The 21,969-nt window shown below is 41.7% G+C and overlaps 1 protein-coding gene across 1 annotated transcript in view; it reads right to left on the reverse strand.

Annotated features, from left to right (window-relative positions):
- Positions 1–21,969, reverse strand: part of PSMC5 (proteasome 26S subunit, ATPase 5) — a 69,303-nt gene that overhangs the window by 22,089 nt on the left and 25,245 nt on the right. The window contains exons 3-7 of the mRNA XM_053699710.1: positions 13,147–13,216; positions 12,521–12,618; positions 11,829–11,885; positions 10,494–10,724; positions 10,111–10,237 (exon numbers count right to left, since the gene is read on the reverse strand). Coding sequence (XP_053555685.1) covers positions 10,111–10,237; positions 10,494–10,724; positions 11,829–11,885; positions 12,521–12,618; positions 13,147–13,216 — 583 coding nt within the window. The remainder of the gene's footprint in view (positions 1–10,110; positions 10,238–10,493; positions 10,725–11,828; positions 11,886–12,520; positions 12,619–13,146; positions 13,217–21,969) is intronic.

The raw sequence follows: 21,969 nt of genomic DNA on the forward strand, positions 1-21,969 counted from the left end.
TCTCTCCCCAGTGGCTGGCGGCCGGGGCCGCAGGGGGGGGGCAGTAGTATAAAACATTAGATGCCATGTATAGAGGATTGCTATGTATTCCAACACTATAGTGAGGGTATTGGCGGGATACTTTATGAAACAACAGAAATATGTTGTGCCACCAATCCACTTTTTAGTATGTAGCATTATTACCTCAGTAATCCATATAATATAGTATTAGCAGTTTTATCAATCTTGTTACTATAGTTAACACGAATATACATTGCCCCAACATTGATAATCTCCACCCTGTTCTAAAAAGATTGCCTTACATAAGGTCTTATCATTAAGACAGATACCAAGAGGAACCTTTGAAAAATATTACATATATTTATAACCTCACGTTGTGTATGTGCAGCATAATATATTTTCCCTATTGCACTAGGAATGCTAGACAGCTAGTTACTTTCTTAACTATTAGCCCAGTTGGGACTTTTTTCTCTATTGTTTTCTTCATCACAGTATGTAAAGCCTTCCCTTTACAGTTTTTCTTACTGTCATTTTATTCACAGCATTTGACTAATACTACCCCACACCAAACAGATCTTAAATTTCTAATGGGTCCAAGAGCGACCTAATATGATGTCTAAGGGGTATAAAAATTTGAGCACTGTCTTGATCTCTATATATCTTCTTTAAAGACTCAACTTGCAAAATATATGTATAACTACTGAATGATAAGTCTGTATGTACCATTTTATTTGACAGTTCTTAAATAAAAAAAAAAAAAAAAAAAAAAAAAAAAACTGAACAAGTTCCCACTTTCAAATGGAAACTATTTGAACAATTCTGCCCCTTGTTTAACACGGTTAATTTATGATGACCATAAACATGAATGATGCTTATATTCATATCCCTATTCACAGGGATCATTATCAATGTTAAATGTTTGCTTATTTGGACAAACACTTCCAATTTGTAGCTCTTCTCTTTGGCTCTCTACAGCTCCCAGAATATTTACAAAAACACTGGGAGCTCTGCTATCTGTAGTGAGAGATCAGAGCATAGCAGTTGCTCCCTATTTAAACAATCTTTTGGTTGAAGCTCCATCCTTCCATCTGGGGAGACTAATAGCAACAAGGTTTTTCACACCTCAGAAGAAAGTGGCCTTTCTGGGGGTATTCACAAACTCAGTGATCATGATTTTATCTCTTACTGAGCAAAGCAGGGAGAAATTGCAAAGAGCTTGTGCTCAGCAACAGAGCTCTCTCATCCTTTAGTAGCCGCTTCAAATGCCATTCCATTTGCAAAATTTCAATTACGTCCTCTGCAGCTAAAGATGCTAAAGCAGTGGAACAAAGACTGCAACAATATTACTCAGAGGATTCTCCTGGATCACAGACCCAGTCAGTCGTTTTTGGTGGCAGAAGCAATCCTCAATAATTCACGAGGCATCCTTTCTTCAGCTGTCTTAGGTGGTAATCACCACAGATGCCAGTTTATCAGATTGAGCGTGTAGTCTGAAAGTCTCAAAAGAGTGCAAGGGGTCTGTTCTCATTATTATTATTATTATTCATTTATTAAGCGCCAACATATTCCGCAGCGCTGTCCATGGATACAATTCATTTAAATAAAACAATACAAGACTTGAAAGAGACAGGACAAAATTTACAAACACATACAGGAGGGATTGAGGGCCCTATTCCCGTGGGAACTTACAATCTAGAAGGGTAGGAGGTTGAGAAACAGGAGGTGAGGACTGCAAGATTGAGAAGGATGTTAATACAGAGTTATATGAGGAAAATGTTAGGTAAGTGAAATTAATTTATTATTGAGTTGGGTGGTAGGCTTTGGGTGGTAGGCTTCCCTGAACAGAAAAGTCTTCAGGGAACATTTAAAGGAAGAAAAATTAGGGCAAAGCCTGACAGCACGAGGGAGAGTGTTCCAGAGGGTAGGTGCTGCACGAGAGAAGTCCTGCAGTCTAGCATGAGAGGAAGTGATAGTTGCGGATGCAAGGAGCAGGTCATTGTTGGATCTTAGTGGACTGGCTGGAGTATACTTGTGTATTAGAGAGGATAGGTTGAGGGGAGCGGCGTTGGTGAGAGTTCTGTACGTAAGGGTGAGAATTTTGAATTTGATTCTGCTGTGAATGGGGAGCCAATGAAGGGACTCACAGAGAGGTGCAGCAGATACAGATCGACAGGAAAGGTGGAACAGCCTGGCAGAGGCATCCTTATGAGGAAAGGTTACCGATCAACATTCTAGAACTTAAATCAATTTTCAGAGCTGGCCTTCTCTCAAACAAGTAATTTCTGAGATTTCATTCGGACGTTATGGCCATGGCACATTATAAATCATCAAGGGGAAACTCTGTGAGGAGGTATCTGGCATTTTGAGATGGGCTGAAACAAATCACTGAATAATATTAGCAATTCATATTCCTCAAGTAAACAACTGGGAAGTTGGAGACTAGTCTCTCAGCCAGTTGTTCAATCTGTAGGGCCTTCCGGAGATACTGTAGATCTAATGGCTTCTCAAATCACACACTTCACTGGTATTGTGCCAAATTTCAGGATTAGCAGGTGGAATTCATACTCCCTTTGACAATTTGTCAAATTTACCTATTCCCACCCTTTGTGATAGAGTGATCGCTTGAATTGAGCAAAAACAGGCTTCAGACATTCTGATTGCTTGGACTTGGTTTGCGGATCGGATCCAAATGTCCAGTTACCCTCCTTTTTCATCAAGATCTAAATGTTCAAAGGTACTGGCTTGGAGATTAAACATTTGATCTTGAGTCAGAGAGGGTTGTCTACCAGCTCTGGTTTTGATTCCTGGCTTGTTATTTGACTTGTGGACTTTAGATTATTTTTTACTATTAATAAAGGTGTTTTTATTTTTGAAAACAAAAGTGATGTAAAAAAATGAAGGCGCCTAAATATGCACACGAATAAAGTGTACAAAAAGTGAACATGTGATGTATATCCCAAAGTCTTGACTGCCCTCTTCAACAAAGGACAAGGATTAGAAATGTGTGTGATATGTATTCACAACTGTATTCTTAAAGTGATAGATAACTATATATAAAAGTACATATGAGTGTACAAAAAATATATAAATAACAAAATAACTGTGGATATAGATAAAAACACTGTGCCTATAAAGTGTTACTAATGTGTCTTCCAAATCAAAAAATAAAGATATCGAAAACAACCTCCAGCAACTATGTTGATGAGATGATATAACTATCAATGCGAGAGTAGTTACAAACGCACAATAGTAACAAACAATGTTAGAGACACATATTAGTGGAGGTATAGCATAAAAATACCAGATACATACAATAGGTGCCCAAAAACAAATAGGGTGTATAAATAGTTCTTATCCAAAGTTCATGGAGTGGAGATTATTTCCTCCGGGTGTTCCCTCAGATAGCGGGTATGCGGCAGCAAATACTCCTTCCAAAGCTGATGGCACCAGCGACGATCTGCAGATAGAGGGGAGAAAAGAAGGAGGCGCCACAATAGTGTGAAATCGTAGATGAATAGGACCCCCACACAACGATACAAGATCACTTACTAGATTCAGAGCACTTGAGAAGTGCCACAGGTGCAAGCTGAACTATTCACAAGCTGTCCAGCGAGCTTATCCTCACGATCTACTCCGATCCAGTAGCCAAAGTGAAGATTTCATGAAACCCCACAAGTACTTGGGGTCGCAAAAATGCCCAATGATGGTACAAGTATCCTCCTCAGGGCAAATGCACAGCTAATATTGATGTGTCAAAAGCTGATAGCTGATAAAAAGTTAAAAATAGCTTTTCAAAGCAAAGATAAAAACAAGCGTGATGACAGATAGGTTAAAATATAACATATAAGTTTATTAAAACCTAATACACTACGCGTTTCCCGGTCACAACAACCGTTTCATCAGGTGTATAAAACTAACAGTCATCACACTATTGGTTGTTCAAAGGTACTGGCTTGGAGATTAAACATTTGATCTTGAGTCAGAGAGGGTTGTCTACCAGCTCTGGTTTTGATTCCTGGCTTGTTATTTGACTTGTGGACTTTAGATTATTTTTTACTATTAATAAAGGTGTTTTTATTTTTGCACTTCTCGTCTCAGTCTGATTCCTGGCACCCTGACATTACGCAAAGGCCATGAATCCTGATGGTGCTAATAATCCACCTTTACCTGCCATCATTTCCAGGATGGATGAACAGGATCACTGCTTTGATCAATTTGCACTAGCCCTGCAAACCCTGCTGACTCGCACTGCACATTTGGACCAAAGTGTCCCGCAAGTTATGGTTGCTACTGTTTCCGCTGCTGCACCTAGTCCTACCAGGAGCATGTCCGGTTCTGCACCTCTACCTCAGCGTTATGGAGGCGATCCTAATCAGTGCAGAGGGTTTTTGAACTAGGTGGGCATTTACTTTGAGATGTTACCTCAGGCATTTCCCTGACAGAGCTAAGGTGGGATTTCTCATCTCGTTACTCTCTGACACAGCTCTTGACTGGGTTAATCCCTTGTGGGAGACTAATAAACCTGTGATTTTAAATTACCCTGAATTTGTGGCATCCTTTCGAAGGGTATTTGATGTTCCAGCTCGCTCCTCCCCTGTTGCTAAACGACCCATTCAGCAAGGTGCAGTATCTGTTGCTCAGTATGCCATTGAGTTCCGTACGCTTGCCGCAGAGGTAGGTTGGAACAATGAAGCCCTTGCTGCCGCCTTCTTTCATGGGCTCTCTGATGCGATTAAAGACGAAGTTGCTGCCAGAGATTTATCAGAAGATCTCGAGGCATTGGTGTCTTTTTTGATTCTAATTGACAGACTAAGTGAGAGGCCCTCTTTCAAGAAGCGCTTGCGGAAGCCTCCTGTTCCTTTGTCTCCTACGTGTTCGCTCCCACCCATGCCTCCCTCTCCTCTCATGCCTCCTGGTCCCGAGTCACCAGGTACTGCTGAGCTGATGCTGTTGGGATTCACGCATCTCTCCGCGGCGGAGAGGGCCTTTAGGAGGAGGGAGGGGCTCTGCCTCTATTGTGGGTTACAGGGCCACCTTTTGAAGTCTTCTCCTACACGGCCGGGAAAAACTCACACCTAAGATGCTGTCGGGGGCAGACCTTGGGTGGTTTATCCTTGTCCCCGGAACCGCTAAAGGAGAAACCATTGGTCACGGTTGTCCTTTCCTGGGTGGACTCCTCCAGTCACCCAGGCTCTTGTTGACTCTGGTGCTGCGGGCTATTTCATTGATAGGGCTTTTGTATCAAAGAACTCCATTCCTGTTTTGCCTCGGTCCATTCCGCTTGCTATTGAGGCCATTGATGGCAGGCCAGTTCAGCCCGCACTCGTTACTCACGAAACTGCTTCTTTATCCATGGCTGTTGGGGCTCTCCATTTTGAAACCCTCCAGTTCCAGGTGATAAACTCTCTGCATTTTCCGGTTGTTCTGGGTTATACCTGGCTCCAAAAGCACAATCCCAGTCTCGACTGGCGCAGGTCCGAAATTTTTTCATGGTCTCCGCAATGTATTTCCACTTGTCTTCGGAAACCAGTTAAAGTATTGTGCACTTCTTCGGTATCTCAATTGCCAGAGGAGTACCGAGAGTTCCTAGACGTTTTTGACAAGGTGCGTTCCGGTACGTTGCCTCCTCACCGGTCTTACGATTGTGCCATAGACCTGCAACCCGGAGCCATTACTCCTTGGGGCCGGGTTTACCCTCTGTCTGTTGCGGAGAATTGTGCTATGGAGGAGTATGTTGCTGATGCTGTGTCACGGGGGATCATCCGCAAATCCTGCTCTCCTGCAGGGGCTGGCTTCTTCTTTGTGAAGAAAAAGGGTGGCGAGTTAAGACCATGCATCGATTATAGGGGTCTTAATCATCTTACCATTAAGAATGCTTACCCTATTCCGCTCATTACGGAACTCTTTGACCGCCTCATGGGAGCTACGGTCTTTACTAAACTTGATTAGAGAAGAGCGTACAATCTCGTTAGGATCAAGGAGGGCCACGAATGGAAAACAGCATTTAACACCAGGAGCGGGCATTATGAGTATCTTGTAATGCCCTTTGGCCTATGTAATGCTCCTGCTGTTTTCCAGGAATTTATTAATGATGTCCTACGAGATATGTTGCAACAGTGTGTTGTGGTGTACTTGGACGACATCCTCATACACTCACCCACACCTGAGGCTCATCGTTCTGATGATACACGGGTTCTTCAGAGACTACGTGAGAACGGCCTGTTTTGTAAACTCGAGAAATGTGAGTTCCATCAGACTCGAGTAACCTTCCTAGGTTATGTTATCTCTGTTGCAGGGTTCTCCATGGATCCTGACAAGTTATCTGCAGTTCTGCAGTGGCCTCGCCCAGTTGGTCTTCGGTCTATTCAACGTTTTTTTGGGGTTCGCCAATTACTATAGAAAGTTTATTAAAAACTTTTCTTGCTTGGTCAAACCTATCACAGACATGACCCGTAAAGAGAATGATCCACTCCATTGGTCACCTACTGCAATTAAGGCATTTGATAGTCTTAAGACTGCCTTTGCTGCTGCTCCAGTTCTGGCTAATCCTAACCTTGTCCTGCCTTTCGTTCTTGAGGTAGATGCGTCTGAGACTGGTGTAGGTGTCCTCTTGTCTCAACGTCCTACGCCTGACGGTTCCTTGCATCCGTGTAGTTTCTTCTCTAAGAAATTGTCTCCAGCGGAGTGCAATTATGAAATTGGCGACAGGGAATTACTGGCCATAATTATGGTACTCAAGGAATGGAGGCATCTTCTCGAGGATACTAGCGTGCCAGTGCTCATTCTTACTGACCACAAGAATTTAACTTATCTATCTGAAGCAAAACGTGTCGCCCCGACAGGCCAGATGGGCGCTATTTATGTCTCGGTTTAATTATGTGGTCTCCTACCTGCCTGGTAGTAAGAATGTTAAGGCTGATGCTCTCTCTCGACAATTTTCCCCTCTGTCCAAGGAGGAGTCTGTACCTACTCCAGTTATACCTCCTGACCATATTTTGGCTACCATACGTACTAATTTGACTTCTGCCTTGGGGGAGGAGATCCTGGCTGCACAAACCAATGCACCTCCTGAGAAACCTAGTGGTAAGTGTTTTGTTCCTGAGAATCTTCAAACTAAACTTTTGCAAACTAACCACTATCCTAAAGCTGCAGGTCACCCAGGCAAGAACCAAATGATTTGGTCTGTCACTCGACAATTCTGGTGGCCAACTCTTCGTTCTGATGTTGCTGCGTATGTTGCCTCCTGCTCAGTTTGTGCACAGAATAAGACTCCTCGACGTCTTCCTGTGGGTCTTCTTCAACCTATTGCTAATGGTGAGCGTCCTTGGACACATCTTTCCATGGACTTCATTGTCGAGCTCCCTGTTTCCAATGGCAATACTGTTATCCTTATGGTGGTTGACCGTTTTTCTAAAATGTCACATTGCATTCCCTTGAAGAAGTTGCCTACCGCTCAGGAGCTTGCTTCAATTTTTGCCCGGGAGGTCTTCCGTTTACATGGGTTACCCAAGGAGATAGTGTCAGACCGGGGTAGCCAGTTTGTCTCCAGATTTTGGCATTCCTTTTGTGCTCAAATGGGGATCCAGCTTTCCTTCTGCTCGGCATATCACCCTCAATCCAATGGGGCTGCAGAACGGTCTAATCAAGCTCTGGAACAGTTCCTCCGTTGCTATGTCTCAGATCACCACAATAATTGGTCTGAAGTGTTACTTTGGGCAGAGTTTGCTCGTAATAGTGCTATTAATGCTTCCTCCAAGTTATCCCCGTTCATGACGAATTATGTGTTTCAACCATCCTTGTTGCCCGATTCATTCATGTCTCAGGGTATTCCGGGGCTTTGGAGGAGCATCTCCGGCAACTCCGTTCCACGTGGGTGCAGATTCAGGATTTCCTTCATCGTTCTATGCAGCACCAAAAGTTCCAGGCCTTCCTACCAGATTGGTGAGAGAGTTTGGCTGTCCTCCCGCAACTTAAATCTTTGTGTGCCTTCCAATAAACTGGCTCCCCGTTATGTTGGTCCTTTTCGAAAACTCCAACAGGTCAATCCTGTGGCCTACGCTCTTGACCTTCCTCCTGCAATGCGCATCTCCAATGTTTTTCATGTCTCCCTCTTGAAACCATTGGTTTGTAATTGGTTTACCACTGTGTTGCCTCGTCCCTGACCTCTCTTTGTTGACAACCATGAGGAGTATGAGGTCAGCAGCATTATTGACTCTCGTATGTCCAGGGGCCGCGTACAGTATTTGGTTCACTGGAGGGGCTACGGTCCGGAGGAGCGTTCATGGGTTCCCTCTCCTCTGATGTTCATGCTCCTGCCCTCCTCCGTGCCTTCCATGCCCGTTTCCCCAATAAGCCTTTTGTCCTCCCGCGGGGGAGGGGTCGTTGAGGGGAGGGTACTGTCAGGGATTTTTCCTTGTTCTGTTTGCCATGTGCTGCTGGCAGCCATTTTACTCACCTCTCTTGCTGTCTGGTGCATACTGTGTGATGCTGCTCATTTCCTGCACTTCCTTTTATGGCCAGACTGGTGTACATCATCCGTGTGAGACAGGATGCAGTCTCAGAATTGTGATGTCATCACTTATTATTTAAAAAGGGCCTCTGTTCAGTATGCTTTGCCCTTGCGTTGTCTCAGACCTGTTTGTGAGAGCTCCTGTGTATTACCTGGCTGTCTGACGTCCTTCCTGGTTCATGATCTCTGGCTTGTTCCTGACTCTGCTGTTCTCCTTGTTCCCAATTCCGGCTCGTCTGACTACTCGCTTTGGCTCTTGACTCGGCTCGTCTGACTATCAGCTCTGATTTTGATTCCTGGCTTGTTATTTGACTTGTGGACTTTTTATTATTTTTTGCTATTAATAAAGGTGTGATTATTTTTGCTCTTCTCGTCTCAGTCTGATTCCTGGCACCCTGGCACAAGGTTTGTAAGCCTTTTATTCTTTGGTGTGAATGTTAGGGTTTCCGCTGGAATTCTTTTTCAGATTCATTGAGTTCTTCAGTTTCTTCAAGATCGTCTAAATATGGGTTTATCTGCAAGTTCCTTGAAGTGTCAAATTTCAAGCTCTATCAAAAGAAGATCACTACGTTGCCTGACGTTCAATAGAACAAATTTGCAAGGCAGCTACTCTGGTCTTTCCCATCACACTTTTACTAACTTTTTTCATTTCAATGTTTTTGCCTTTTCTGAGGCTGCATTAGTAGTACTCTAGGCAGCGTCTGGTACTTTGTGCACCTGCATTAAGTTCATGATCCACCCTTTTTTCTTTATATTCTTGTTGACTTCACATCTTGAGTATTAGATCCCGCATGTGATGACTTGTAGGCTCTCACCACCTTATGAAAGAAAACTTAAAATTAATTTCCTTTGCAATGAGTGCACGAGACCCAACCATTTTTTATATTCAGTTGGCGGCAGTTTTAGTTTGTACTTTATTTACCCTACTTAGTGTCCTTTCCTGTTATTCTCATTTTCTTGGCTGTACATTTGACTGAGGTTAACAGAAATGTGGGAGGGATAAAAAAATCTTGGTATGTTAGGTATTTTTGCTTGCCTCCTAGTGGACTGGAGTTTAATCCCACATTTAAGGGCTTGTGCACTCTCACCATAATGAAAGAAATTAATCAGTTAAGCATAAACTTTATTTTTGGTACATTTTGCTTTGAGTTCATTAAATGATACAACCAATGTAATAACTGATGCAAAATAAATTAAAGGGACATAACATCAATGGATTAACTTGTGCAAAAGAAAGGGACTTGAAGCCCAATTTCTTTCTTTTATTAAACAATTTTCCAATGCACTTCTATTTTTAAATTTACTTCATTATCTTGGTATCCTTTGTTAAAGGAACAGCAGTGCACTACTGGAAGCTATTTGAACACACTTAGTAAGCCAATGACGAGAGATATATATATGTGCAGCAATCAATCCGCCTTTGCCTACCTAGGTTTGCTTTTCAAAAAACATGGCAAATAGATAAAAGGCAAATAGATAAATTGTAAATTTGTTGAAAATTGTATGCAATAGTTTGTTTATTAAAAGGACAATGAAACACAAAGAGGAATTCCAGGTGTTTCTAGGTACCCATATATGTAGCTTATGTATCCCAATCTTACCTTCTCCAATGAATTTCTGTACAAGTTCTGACCCAGAGACTCTTATGAATGTACAGTCTGTATGGTGAGCCACAGCTCGAGCCAAAAGGGTCTTCCCAGTTCCTGGGGGTCCATACAGCAGCACCCCCTAAAAACAAATGCAAATGAAGATAAGGTCAATTTATTCTGTGTTCAAAACCAGCAACTTACAGCCTTTAAAAGGAGTATCATGCATGTACAAAAATAAACACCAATAGTAAAAATAGTATATTGATTAACATTTATATAATAAAAATGTGCATAGACTTCAAACAATATTGGAAACACAGTTATTTATTAAAAGCGATGCATATAAACAGATATTGCACATTAAAAGATAGAACCCGCAAACTACTGTCACCCACCTTTGGCTGAGCAATTCCCAGGGCTTCAAAGAGTTCTGGGTGCTTGACTGGCAGCTCAATCACCTCCTTGATCTCTTTGATTTGCTTATCTAAGCCTCCTATCATCTCATATGTGGAGTCTGGAACCTTCTCCACCATCATCAGAGACACAAGTGGATCTACCTTGTTGGGAAGGATCTTGTGTAGTGTGTAACTGTCATTACGTAATGCAACACGACAATTTGGGGTCACCTGAAGAACAGCAGGAAATTATCTCAGAGATGTATGTAGAATATATACAGTAATGACAACTTCAATTGAACAATTTGTATACATTTCAATCCTAGTTTTAGGGGAAAAAATATGACTAAAAATAAAATTCACATTTGATTCAAAAGAACTGTTAACAAATGTATGGAATCAAATCACTATAGCCTGAAAAGGACTTTAAACAAAAGTTAAATGTGCTACAAAATGTTTAATCATGTGCATACCTGGACACACTACTATCACACCTATATGAACGTGTTGTACATCCCACTCCAAAACCATGGACATTAATATGTTGTCCCTCCATTTGCAGCTATAAAAAGCAGCATCTCTTCTGGGAAAGCTTTACACTAGATTTTGGAGTGTGTCTGAGAAAATGTTTGCCCATTCAGTCAAATGATGTTGGATGATGTTGGTCTGGCACGCAATCGGCATTTCAATTAAACCCTAAGGTATGCAATGGGGTTGAGGTCAGGGTTCAAGGGGCCTAGCCCAAACCCTGAAAAACAGCGCCAGACTATTATCCCTCTTCCACAGAACAAAAACAAATATTGAAATGAACGAATGTTTACTGACCACTCTGATAAAATTTAAGCTTATATCAAAGGAAAAGTAAATAATTAATTACAGGGCAATTCTAACCAAGTCTAAACATGTTTAAAACAAATTAAAATCTTTTCTACTGCTATTGTTTATCAAAAGCAAAACTATACCCACAATTTGCCTTAGAGGGATCTAATATAGGATTTAGTCTGCAGACAACAAGGCTAGCCATGGTCATAATGTTAGTAATAACGTACTTTGGGAGTTATCAACTAAAACCAATTAGGGTAAAGCTATGTAGCAGTGTTAGCCTGAAACCAGGAACATACATTTGAGTCTTTTCAATGTGCACCCCTACTAAAAAAATAACAGTATAAAAGGGACTGGAAACCAACATTTTCTACTGGTCCTGAACTAAAAGTTATTAGGCCTTTTCTAAGTTAGCATTTAGCAGACTTGTAATCTTTTCTTGTGATATTTTTATTTTTTAGTACTGCATGTGTGTATGTATGCACAAGCAGCTAAGCCACTCCAATTACTTACATCATTGATATCTATATTTTTATCAACGTCCACAACAAACTTCCCCTCAGGATGAACCTAAAAAGAAAAACACTAAGTTACTGGTGCATAAACATAGCATACACAGCACATTCAATGTTGCATTTATACAGGTCAAGCCAGCATACTCTTGGGGAAACACAGGGTAGGGATACCTGTTAAAGGGACAGCAAAGTCAACAAATGTTACCCCACAATTCAGACAGAGCATACAGAGTTTTAAAACAACTTTCTAATTTAATTTGATTATTTTACTTCATTATCTTGGTATCCTTTGTTGAAAAAGATATCCAGGTAGGCTGAGAAGCAGCATTACAATACTGGGAGCTAGCTGTTGATAGGTGGCTGATCATATATGCCTCCTCATTGGCTTACTTGATGTGATCAACTAGCTTCCAGTAGTGCATTGCTGCTCATTAAACAAACAATACGGACAGACTGAATCAACTTTGATAATAGAAGTAAATTAGAAACTTGTTTAAAATTGTATGCTCTAGCTAAATGATAAAAAAATGGGTTACATGAAATCAATATTACATTTCATTAATAAGTTTGTAATGAACTTGTATGGAAGGTTTAATTGTTTGGGAGTGAGGGGAACAGTTGAGACTGATCTGCCATGATTGAAAAATATTTTTTAGCATTCTTCTCTTTGAGAAAGTTGTTGTTACAAACCTTAACCAGAACTTTCTTTTTGTCCATAGCTCGAACCACCTCTCCCACATAAGATCCCTGTTCCTGAAGCAATTGCAGTTCTTCTCGTAGGAGACGAACTGAATAAAACTCACAATTAGTAACCATACACAAAATGCTTCACATGTTAAAGTAAAACAACATTAGTTGTCACAGCACCTAAAGTTATTTATTATTCTAATATTTTGAGTTATTCAACATATTTTGAAATATAAACTCTTCCCATGGACATTATAGGGACAGGAAACCCTATTTTGTCTTTCATGATTAACAAAGAGAATACAATGTGAAACAACTTTCCAATTTACTTCTACTATCTAATGTGCTTCATTATTTAGGTATCCTTTGTTGAAAAGCATAGCTAGGTAGGTTCAGCACCTGGTTGCTATTTGCTTATTGTTGGCTGCACATATAACATTGAAAAGTTGTTTAAAATTGTATGCTCTGATTAATGAAAAACATTAGGTTTCCTGTCCTTTTAAAAATGTGTGGGTGGCTCCTAACCGTCCTGTAAAATGTGTCAACTTGTAGTGTATGATGCTCTCTTTGATGTATAACTGACCTGAAACTATTGACAAAAGGTTTATAAGATATGTATATATATTTACCTTTAGCATTTAGTTCATTCCTCTGGGCCTGGAGACGCCTCAGATTCTGGCTCTTCTCATTGACAACTAACTAGAAAAAAAAATAAAGAACTAATATTTGCAATGCCCATTTCAGAGAGCACCACGTGAGCTAAAAATTTATAAAGGCTTCATGTTTTCTTATGGCAATTTTATGATAAACAACTATGCATACGAAACATGTTAAAGTGGCAGTCATACCTAAAACAAGTTTTTGATTAAATGACATGCGCATATTGCGCATATTGCGCTGAAAAAGCAGTGTCTTTTACTAGAAACATTTTTGTTAGTTCAAATATATTACCTCTTTTTTCCCCCCTTTTTATTGACTAACAGGCAGACAGCCAGCCAGCCAAACAGATAGCCAGCCAAACAGATAGCCAGCCAAACAGATACTCAAACAGCCAGAAAAACAGAAAAAAACAACCTCCACCCCCCCCCCCTCTAAGGTTACGTGTTTTTCCATTCCATAGGGTACCAATCAGTAGCCAAAACTACTAAACTAAATTCTGTTGACTGTCTCATAGGGCGAAGAATTTGAAGTTGGAAACTTAATGGAAGAGAAAGGAGGACCTTATCCCATTTCTTTAGAAATTTATTAATTTTGCTCTCCGGTGAGATTAGGGCCTCATGTTGCTCCACTGCTATTAAAAATCTAATTTCCATTAGAAAGGCTTGAAAGCTGGGAGTGTATTTATCCTTCCAAGATTTAAGAATAAGATGCCGACCAATTAGAATGGCTGAATTGAGGCTTTATTTTGTATAGATGGCTCATTACATAATAGAATAATGTAATATTTATTCAAGGAGATTTTAATATCTAAAAATGTATTCAACCAAAATCCAATTTGAGACCACATTCTTTGTACCTTAGGACATTGCCAAAAACAGTGAAGAAGGTCCGCTTCACTTGAGTGACAGCTACAGCATAAACTGCTCTCAGACGAATTCCAACTAGACTTCATAAGAGGGGTAAATATAAGCTCTATTAATTTGTTTCATATGCGCCTCCTTTTTAGTTATCGATGCTGTATATCTATTGATTCTATAAAAAACCTCTCTGAAGTCTGCAAATTGCATATTCTCCAGATCGATAACCCATTTAACATATAATATGCTAATATCCTTTTGGCCTTGATATGAATTGAATTTTTTATAGAGAGGAGCTGTTGAGTGTATCCCTGCCCTATATCATTTAATTATATCCAATCCACCCAAAGAAAATGTTTCTTTTTTGCAGAACTCCTTAACTGAAAGAAAATGTCTGACTTGAAGATACGTAAAAACATAATTTATGCTTACCTGATAAATTCCTTTCTCCTGTAGTGTAGTCAGTCCACGGGTCATCCATTACTTATGGGATATTAACTCCTCCCCAACAGGAAGTGCAAGAGGATCACCCAAGCAGAGCTGCTATATAGCTCCTCCCCTCTACGTCATACCCAGTCATTCGACCGAAACCAAACGAGAAAGGAGAAACTATAGGGTGCAGTGGTGACTGGAGTTTAATTTAAATTTTAGACCTGCCATAAAAAACAGGGCGGGCCGTGGACTGACTACACTACAGGAGAAAGGAATTTATCAGGTAAGCATAAATTATGTTTTCTCCTGTTAAGTGTAGTCAGTCCACGGGTCATCCATTACTTATGGGATACCAATACCAAAGCTAGAAGTACACGGATGATGGGAGGGAAAGGCAGGATCTTTACACAGAAGGAACCACTGCCTGAAGAACCTTTCTCCCAAAAACAGCCTCAGAAGAAGCAAAAGTGTCAAATTTGTAAAATTTGGAAAAAGTATGAATAGAAGACCAAGTTGCAGCCTTGCAAATCTGTTCAACAGAGGCCTCATTCTTAAAGGCCCACGTGGAAGCCACAGCTCTCGTAGAATGAGCTGTAATTCTTTCAGGAGGCTGCTGTCCAGCAGTCTCATAGGCTAAACGTATTATGCTACGAAGCCAAAAAGAGAGAGAGGTAGCAGATGCTTTTTGACCTCTCCTCTGACCAGAATAAACTACAAACAGGGAAGATGTTTGGCGAAAATCTTTAGTTGCCTGTAAATAAAATTTCAAGGCACGGACTACGTCTAGATTGTGCAGAAGTCGTTCATTCTTTGAAGAAGGGTTAGGGCACAATGATGGAACAACAATCTCTTGATTGATATTCTTGTTAGTGACTACCTTAGGTAAGAACCCAGGTTTAGTACGCAGAACTACCTTGTCTGAATGAAAAATCAGATAAGGAGAATCACAATGTAAGGCCGATAACTCAGAGACTCTACGAGCCAAGGAAATAGCCATTAGAAACAGAACTTTCCAAGATAACAGCTTGATATCAATGGAATGAAGGGGTTCAAACGGAACACCCTGTAAAACGTTAAGAACTAAGTTTAAGCTCCACGGTGGAGCAACAGTCTTAAACACAGGCTTAATCCTGGCCAAAGCATGACAAAAAGCCTGAACGTCTGGAACTTCTGACAGACGTTTGTGTAAAAGGATGGACAGAGCTGAGATCTGTCCCTTTAAAGAACTTGCAGATAAACCCTTTTCTAAACCTTCTTGTAGAAAAGACAATATCCTAGGAATCCTAACCTTACTCCATGAGTAACTCTTGGATTCGCACCAGTGTAAATATTTACGCCATATTTTATGGTAAATTTTCCTGGTAACAGGTTTCCTAGCCTGTATTAAGGTATCAATTACTGACTCCGAAAATCCACGCTTTGATAAAATCAAGCGTTCAATCTCCATGCAGTTAGCTTCAGAGAAATTAGATTTTGATGTTTGAAAGGACCCTGAATTAGAAGGTCCTGTCTCAGAGGCAGAGACCAAGGTGGACAGGATGACATGTTCACTAGATCTGCATACCAGGTCCTGCGTGGCCACGCAGGCGCTATTAGAATCACTGATGCTTTCTCCTGTTTGATCCTGGCAATCAATCGAGGAAGCATCGGGAAGGGTGGAAACACATAAGCCATCTTGAAGGTCCAAGGTGCTGTCAAAGCATCTATCAGGACCGCTCCCGGGTCCCTGGACCTGGACCCGTAACAAGGAAGCTTGGCGTTCTGGCGAGACGCCATGAGATCCATATCTGGTTTGCCCCAACGTCGAAGTATTTGGGCAAAGACCTCCGGATGAAGTTCCCACTCCCCCGGATGAAAAGTCTGGCGACTTAGGAAATCCGCCTCCCAGTTCTCCACGCCTGGGATGTGGATCGCTGACAGGTGGCAAGAGTGAGACTCTGCCCAGCGAATTATCTTTGATACTTCCATCATCGCTAGGGAACTCCTTGTCCCTCCCTGATGGTTGATGTAAGCCACAGTCGTGATGTTGTCCGACTGAAACCTGATGAACCTCAGAGTTGCTAACTGAGGCCAAGCCAGAAGGGCATTGAGAACTGCTCTCAATTCCAGAATGTTTATTGGAAGGAGACTCTCCTCCTGAGTCCATGGTCCCTGAGCCTTCAGGGAATTCCAGACAGCGCCCCAAGCTAGTATGCTGGCGTCTGTTGTTACAATTGTCCAGTCTGGCCTGCTGAAGGGCATCCCCCTGGACAGATGTGGCCGAGAAAGCCACCATAGAAGAGAATCTCTGGTCTCTTGATCCAGATTCAGCATAGGGGACAAATCTGAGTAATCCCCATTCCACTGACTTAGCATGCACAATTGCAGCGGTCTGAGATGCAGGCGTGCAAAAGGTACTATGTCCATTGCCGCTACCATTAAGCCGATTACCTCCATGCATTGAGCCACTGACGGGTGTTGAATGGAATGAAGGACACGGCAAGCATTTTGAAGTTTTGTTAACCTGTCTTCTGTCAGGTAAATTTTCATTTCTACAGAATCTATAAGAGTCCCCAAGAAGGGAACTCTTGTGAGTGGCAATAGAGAACTCTTTTCTACGTTCACCTTCCACCCATGCGACCTTAGAAATGCCAGAACTAACTCTGTATGAGACTTGGCAGTTTGGAAATTTGACGCTTGTATCAGAATGTCGTCTAGGTACGGAGCTACCGCTATTCCTCGCGGTCTTAGTACCGCCAGAAGAGAGCCCAGGACCTTTGTAAAGATTCTTGGAGCCGTAGCTAACCCGAAGGGAAGAGCTACAAACTGATCATGCCTGTCTAGGAAGGCAAACCTTAGGTACCGGTAATGATCCCTGTGAATCGGTATGTGAAGGTACGCATCCTTTAGATCCACTGTGGTCATGTACTGACCCTTTTGGATCATGGGTAAGATTGTCCGAATAGTTTCCATTTTGAACGATGGAACTCTTAGGAATTTGTTTAGGATCTTTAAATCCAAGATTGGTCTGAAGGTTCCCTCTTTCTTGGGAACCACAAACAGATTTGAGTAAAACCCTTGTCCGTGTTCCGACCGAGGAACCGGGTGGATCACTCCCATTAACAAAAGATCTTGAACACAGCGTAGAAACGCCTCTTTCTTTATCTGGTTTGCTGATAACCTTGAAAGATGAAATCTCCCTTGTGGAGGGGAAGCTTTGAAGTCTAGAAGATATCCCTGAGATATGATCTCCAACGCCCAGGGATCCTGGACATCTCTTGCCCAAGCCTGGGCGAAGAGAGAAAGTCTGCCCCCTACTAGATCCGTTGCCGGATCGGGGGCCCTCACTTCATGCTGTCTTAGGGACGGCAGCAGGTTTTCTGGCCTGCTTGCCCTTGTTCCAGGTCTGGTTAGGTTTCCAGCCCTGTCTGTAACGAGCAACAGTTTCTTCCTGTTTTGTAGCGTAGGAAGTTGATGCTGCTCCTGCCTTGAAGTTACGAAAGGCACGAAAATTAAGACTGTCTAGCCCTTGGTTTGGCTCTGTCTTGAGGCAGGGCATGTCCCTTACCTCCAGTAATGTCAGCGATAATTTCTTTCAAACCGGGCCCAAATAATGTCTGCCCTTTGAAAGGTATGTTAAGCAATTTAGATTTAGAAGTCACATCGGCTGACCAGGATTTTAGCCACAGCGCTCTGCGCGCCTGGATGGCGAATCCGGAATTCTTAGCCGTAAGCTTAGTTAAATGTACTACGGTATCAGAAATAAATGAATTAGCTAGCTTAAGGACTCTAAGCTTGTCTATGATTTCATCCAATGGAACTGAGCTAATGGTCTCCTCTAGAGACTCAAACCAAAATGCCGCCGCAGCCGTGACAGGCGCAATGCATGCGAGAGGTTGTAATATAAAACCTTGTTGAGTAAACATTTTCTTAAGGTAACCCTCTAATTTTTTGTCCATTGGGTCTGAAAAGGCACAGCTATCCTCCACCGGGATAGTGGTACGCTTAGCCAGAGTAGAAACTGCTCCTTCCACCTTAGGGACCGTCTGCCATAAGTCCCGTATGGTGGCGTCTATTGGAAACATTTTTCTAAATATAGGAGGGGGGGGAAAAGGGCACACCGGGCCTATCCCACTCCTTAGTAAAAATTTCTTTAAGTCTCTTAGGTATAGGAAAGACGTCAGTACACGCCGGTACCGCATAGTATCTATCCAGCCTACATAATTTCTCTGGGATTGCAACCGTGTTACAATCATTCAGAGCCGCTAATACCTCCCCTAATAATACACGGAGGTTCTCAAGCTTAAATTTAAAATTTGAAATGTCTGAGTCCAGTCTATTTGGATCAGATCCGTCACCCACAGAATGAAGCTCTCCGTCTTCATGTTCTGCCATTTGTGACGCAGTATCAGACATGGCTCTAACATTATCAGCGTACTCTGTTCTCACCCCAGAGTGGTCGCGTTTACCTCTAAGTTCTGGTAATTTAGATAAAACTTCAGTCATAACATTAGCCATGTCTTGTAAAGTGATTTGTAATGGCCGCCCTGATGTACTTGGCGTCGCAATATCACGCACCTCCTGAGAGGGAGATGCAGGTACTGACACGTGAGGAGAGTTAGTCGGCATAACTTTCCCCTCGTTGTCTGGTGAAATTTTCTTAAAATGTACAGATTGACTTTTATTTAAAGTAGCATCAATGCAATTAGTACACAAATTTCTATTGGGCTCCACATTGGCTTTTGAACATATTGCACAAAGAGATTCCTCTGTGTCAGACATGTTAAAACAAACTAGCAATTAAACTAGCAAGCTTGGAAAATACTTTTCAAAATAAATTTGCAAGCAATATAAAAAACGTTACTGTGCCTTTAAGAAGCACACAAAAACTGTCACAGTTGAATAACAATGAACTGGATTAGTTATAGAAAACAAATTTTCACAGTAAATGCATAAATTTAGCAAAGGATTGCACTCATTAGCAATGGATGATTAACCCTTAATATCAGAAAAACTGATAACAATTGAAAATATAAGCGTTTTTATCACAGTCAAAGCACAGTCTCACAGGTCTGCTGTGAGTGATTACCTCCCTCAAAACTAGTTTTGAAGACCCCTGAGCTCTGTAGAGACGTCCTGGATCATGCAGGGAGAAGAAGGCAGACTGTGACTGAATTTCTAATGCGTAGTAAAAGCGCCAAAATAGGCCCCTCCCACTCACAATACAACAGTGAGGGAAGCTCAGTAAACTGTTTTAATTCAAAACAAACGACAGCCATGTGGAAAATAACGCCCAAAACAATTTTTCACCAAGTACCTCAGATAATTAAACGATTTAACATGCCAGCAAACGTTTAAAATCTAATTTATGAAATGTCATTAAAAAGCCTGCTGCTAGTCGCTCACACTGCAGATTAGGCTAAAAGTTATATGCATACAGTATTTTCCCAGAGAAGTGCCATTCCCCAGAAATACTTAAGTGTAAACCTACATACATATCAGCCTGATACCAGTTGCTACTACTGCATTTAAGGCTGTACTTACATTATATCGGTATTAGCAGTATTTTCTCAGTCAATTCCATTCCTTAGAAAATAATATACTGCAACATACCTCTTTGCAGGTGAACCTGCCAGCTGTCCCCTGTTCTGAAGTTACCTCACTCCTCAGAATGGCCGAGAACAGCAAATGGATCTTAGTTACGTCCGCTAAGATCATACACAAAACTCAGGTAGATTCTTCTTCAAATGCTGCCTGAGAAAAAAAAAACAACACACTCCGGTGCCGTTTAAAATAACAAACTTTTGATTGAAGAAATAAAAACTAAGTTTAATAACCACAGTCCTCTCACACATCCTATCTATTAGTTGGGTGCAAGAGAATGACTGGGTATGACGTAGAGGGGAGGAGCTATATAGCAGCTCTGCTTGGGTGATCCTCTTGCACTTCCTGTTGGGGAGGAGTTAATATCCCATAAGTAATGGATGACCCGTGGACTGACTACACTTAACAGGAGAAAAAGTCTTTATTCCTTAATCCAAATTCTCAAACTAATTGTTCAAAAAGCTTAATCGATTTTGTTTTGATTCAAGAGTAGGATCATATACCTCAAACCCTTATGTGTCCAGGCTCGAAATCCGGATTCCCTTGAATAGGAAGAAGGGGGGAGAAGGTATTATCTAAATCTAGCCCTTTGCAAATCTTATTCCACGCTTTTATTATATTTAGAAAAGTAAACTTCAAAATAATACTTTTAGGCTATCAGTTTTAGATAGATGCGGAAGAGCCTTAAGTGAATATGGAAAAATTATGCTTTCTTCCACTTGAGTATTAATAATATAATCTACTCCCGCTAGCCATTCTAACACAATTTTAGCCATACTTGACCAATTGTAAACCTTGATATCAGGTAATGCCATACCTCCATCCTCTTTAGAACGAGAAAGATTCTGAATAGAAATACACGGTTTACCTTTGCCCCATAGAAATTTCGAACAATGGAATTTTTTTTTTATATTTTTTTAAAGATCTTTACTATAAATGAATAATGGAAAATTCTGTATAAGAAAAAATATCTTAGGGAATATAATTATTTTGATTAACGAGATCTTGGCAGAAAGGGACAAAGGGAGTTTAGCAGAAAAGAGATTTATACAGACTGCGCAATGGGAGGGGGTACTTTTGCTTTAGAATTTTTAGGGATTTTCCTCCAAAATCCACAAAACAAAATGAAACAAGAAGGGGGTGGTTTAACCCCTTAACATCACGAGTCGTACAGGGTACGTCGCACACAACCTGGTCTTTAAAGACCAGCGACGTACCCTGTACGACTTTGGGGATTAAAGCGGCTGGAAGCGATCCTGATCGCTTCCAGCCGATTTACGGTTATTGCAGTGATGCCTCGATATCGAGGCATCCTGCAATAACATTTTTCCCCCATCCGATGCAGAGAGCGCCACTCTGTGGCCCTCTCTGCACCGGCATCGATGGCCGCAATCGTTGGTGGGTGGGAGCTGACCGTGGGAGGCGGGTGGGCGGCCATCGGTGACAAATTGGAGAGGAAGGCGGGATCGGGAGCGGGGTTGTTGGGCGCGCGCACGGGGGCCGGTGGGTGGGCGCGTGCACGGGGAGGGAGCGGGTGGGAACCGCTACACTACAGCAAAATAATTATATAAGACTGGCAGTAAGGGGGGATACAATCCCCAACAAAAATAAAGCTAAGGGATCTGGGAGCGGGTGGGGGATTTGTCTGTGGAGGGGGGGGGGAAGCTACACTACAGAAAAAATGGGGAAAAAAAATTAAAAAAACCTAAAAAAAAAACATTTGTATTTGCAAACAGGGTACTGGCAGACAGCTGCCAGTACCCAAGATGGCTCCCAGTAAGGTAGAGGTGGAGGGTTAGAGAGCTGTTTGGGGGGGGATCCTACACAGCTGCATATGTAAAACATAATTTATGCTTACCTGATAAATTCCTTTCTTCTGTAGTGTGATCAGTCCACGGGTCATCATTACTTGTGGGATAT

The sequence above is a fragment of the Bombina bombina genome, chromosome 1 (genome assembly GCF_027579735.1).
Source record: "Bombina bombina isolate aBomBom1 chromosome 1, aBomBom1.pri, whole genome shotgun sequence".
NCBI classification, from domain to species: domain Eukaryota; kingdom Metazoa; phylum Chordata; class Amphibia; order Anura; family Bombinatoridae; genus Bombina; species Bombina bombina.